This window comes from Saprolegnia parasitica (assembly GCF_000151545.1).
Source record: "Saprolegnia parasitica CBS 223.65 unplaced genomic scaffold supercont2.370, whole genome shotgun sequence".
NCBI lineage: Eukaryota > Oomycota > Saprolegniomycetes > Saprolegniales > Saprolegniaceae > Saprolegnia > Saprolegnia parasitica.
Window position 1 is genome coordinate 7,185 of NW_012156764.1, and position 2,875 is coordinate 10,059.

At 54.1% G+C, this 2,875-nt stretch overlaps 1 protein-coding gene across 1 annotated transcript; it reads right to left on the minus strand.

Annotated features, from left to right (window-relative positions):
* Positions 1-1,001: 1,001 nt before the first annotated feature.
* Positions 1,002-2,041, minus strand: SPRG_16399 (hypothetical protein; the record flags this gene model as incomplete). The annotated part of the gene is made up of 2 exons (XM_012356079.1): positions 1,002-1,403; positions 1,747-2,041. The coding sequence occupies 2 exons, from the start codon at positions 2,039-2,041 to the stop codon at positions 1,051-1,053; spliced, it is 648 nt and encodes a 215-aa protein (XP_012211469.1). The 3' UTR covers positions 1,002-1,050.
* Positions 2,042-2,875: the final 834 nt, after the last annotated feature.

Genomic DNA, 2,875 nt, shown 5'->3' on the forward strand with positions numbered 1-2,875 from the left:
TCGACAACGCCATCTTGTCGACGGCCGACATCCCACCGCAGCAACGTGCCTGGCTTCTCGATCTTGTCAACGCGACGCCACTCGGTCGCCTGCCGTCTGTCGTCCAAGAGCTCGTCCTTGACTTTGTTGGCCATGCAACGCTCAGCACAGATGAGGCCGCCGCGGTGGCCACCGTTGCCAAGGTTGCGCGAGAGGTCCTTGTCGCGGCATCGCTCGCCTAGTCTTCTGCCTATAACCACTAGAATTGTACTACACTCTAGCTATCTTATAGGTATCATTTTGTCATTTTTTGAAGCGTTTTGCATACAACGTCTCAATTGATAAACACGGTTTCGTCGATGGGACTCTCTTCCCAAACCGTCTAAAAACGGGGAGGATTACTACACGAGGAAGGGTTTCTAGTATGTCTGGAATGGTCGTCTGTGACGATCGGAAGCGGATTATCCACAGTTGGCCGGGCTCTGTCCACGACACTCGCGTGTGGCGCAACTCTGCGCTGGCCACCGATCCAAATGGTTACTTTGACCGCGGCCAGTATCTACTGGCTGGCAGCGGGTACCCTACGGAGGCCAACCTCTTGGCCGCGCACCGAAAGGTACGCGGCAGTCCTATGCCCCTCGAGCACACCGTGTTCAACACGCGTCTAGCTCAGTGCCGTTCCATCAACGAGCACGCTATTGGGCTCTTGAAAGGACGCTTCCAAGCCCTGCGCGGAATGCGGTGCGACATCGCCAAGTTGGCCGGGGCGAGGCACATGATCCTCCTTATCCGTTGCGCCGTCGTCCTGCATAACCTCGTGCTCGACGCGTGCGACGACGAGGGGTTGTACGCATCGGAAATGCAGGCTTGCGATGCAACGCACGGTGTGCACGACAAAGATATTGACAGCGTACGCGTCAACCCCAACAACGTTCCCGGCGAAGCAATCATTCCGGCTTCGACTCATGATCTTCGCCGCCAATTAGTGATCGCGTTCTCGAACAACAACTACTAGATGATAACCATGGATGATAACGTTGTCTTTAATCGAGCTGGTACGAAAGAGAATCTTCACTTGTTTTGTCTAATGTAATCGAGCACCTCCTCTTTGGAGTAGCCCATTTCACGCATCAGGCGGGCCTCTTCCATGGTCGCTGCGTGGCGCTGCGCGCTACGCTTGATGGCCACTTCCTCCTTCTTTATGTTGATCTCTTCCTGCTTCAACTTGCGGTCATCCGTCTTGGCGTCGGCGTCAGCCTTGTCTTTTGCCTTCCTGTACTCGAGCTCGGCCATCTTCGCCTCGGCCTCCGACTTGTGCTTCGTCTTCTTGTACTCGAGCTCGGCCTGGCGACTTTCAAAAAGCCGAGCGGCCGCCTTCTCAACGGCCTTCGTCGACTCCTGCATTCCGTGCATCATGCCCTCACCTATTGACATGGACTTCTTGCGGTCACTTGGCAACTTGGGTTTCTTGGACGGCGGTTCATGGGGCGATGACGACGACAAGGATGAGAAGGACGAGGCGCTCTCGCCGCCGTCGCTGTCGTAGGCGTCAAATGTTTGCCCCAAGGACTCGAGAGTCACCGGCGTATCGTCCTCATTCGAGGAACGAAGGACGGGTAACGCAGAGGCGCGTTCACCAAAGACGTCCTTGATTTCTTTAAAATGAGGGCATATATCAAGAATTGCCTCCTAGCACACCCACGGGACGTCAAATCGATCTTTCATCGCATGATCTTACCGGTATAGTGCCGTCCTCGACACCGCTACCCGTGTAGCCAAACTTGTCGATGGCCTCGTTGAACTTCGTGTGGAGCTCTTCGATCTTGGTCTTCACGGACTTGCTTGTGCGGGTGAGCCCATGCTCCTTGATCATGGCCGCGATCTCCCCCGCGATCGTGATCTTACTTTTACCATCCCTCTTCTTGCTGCCCCCTTTCCATCGCTTGTAGTTGACGTAGCCGTCCGTGGTTTGGTAGTTGAGGTAGTCGATGAGCAGCTCTGCAGAGGACTTGCCGCAACGACACGAAGGCTCTGCGCAAATGTCCTTGTTCCAGAGCGTCATGATGGCGACAGTTGCAGACTGACATGATGGCGGGAAAAACCTGTGAAATCTTATGGACCAACCAACGTCGGCCCACGATTTTCGTGGCTGGCGAGGCGTCGGTCGGCTACCCGAAAGTCCAACCACCCAAAACATTTTTGGCCAATCAGAATGCGTAAAAGTTTCGGCCAGCGCCGGCCGGCGATTCAAAAAACAGCTTTGAAACCTCCTACTATATGGTCGACACGCTTCGTCTTCGTTCGCGGTGTTGTGTACGCTATCGGACGTGGCACTGATGTTTGTAGGGAAGGAGGGCTCTTGCTCGTCATTTTGGTTGCCTGTCAACGTGGAGGCAGCTGAAGTGGAGGCGACACGCAGCTCCTGAATGACTTTATCGTCTCGATGACGGTAATCGACGGCCACTAGCGCGTGAGACCCATGTATAACTGAACTTGCTACTGTAAGGAATCATTCAATGGAACAACTTGAATGGCTTGACTAGCACGATGTACTAGTAGCCCGAACACACCAACCATGTCCGTGTACAAGTTGTCACACTTTTGCATGCTCCGTTGCGGAAGCGCCAGTTTGTACGATCAAATTTACGTAGATGGTGCCACGGGTCTTTGTGTCCTTGATGGTGCCAAGGACATTTTATGGAGAGCTTCTGACACCTACTTCGTCGCAAGAGTATCAAGTTTGCCAGCAGGATGGACGGGTTTGTAAAAACTTTGCGAGGTTGTGCAGGGTTGTTTGCAACGACCAATCAAACGTGTGCGGATTGTGGGCTGGGCCAATCAAACCATTTCAGGAAGAACTGCCCGTGCAACATGCGCACCGCCTGCCTCGCCTTTC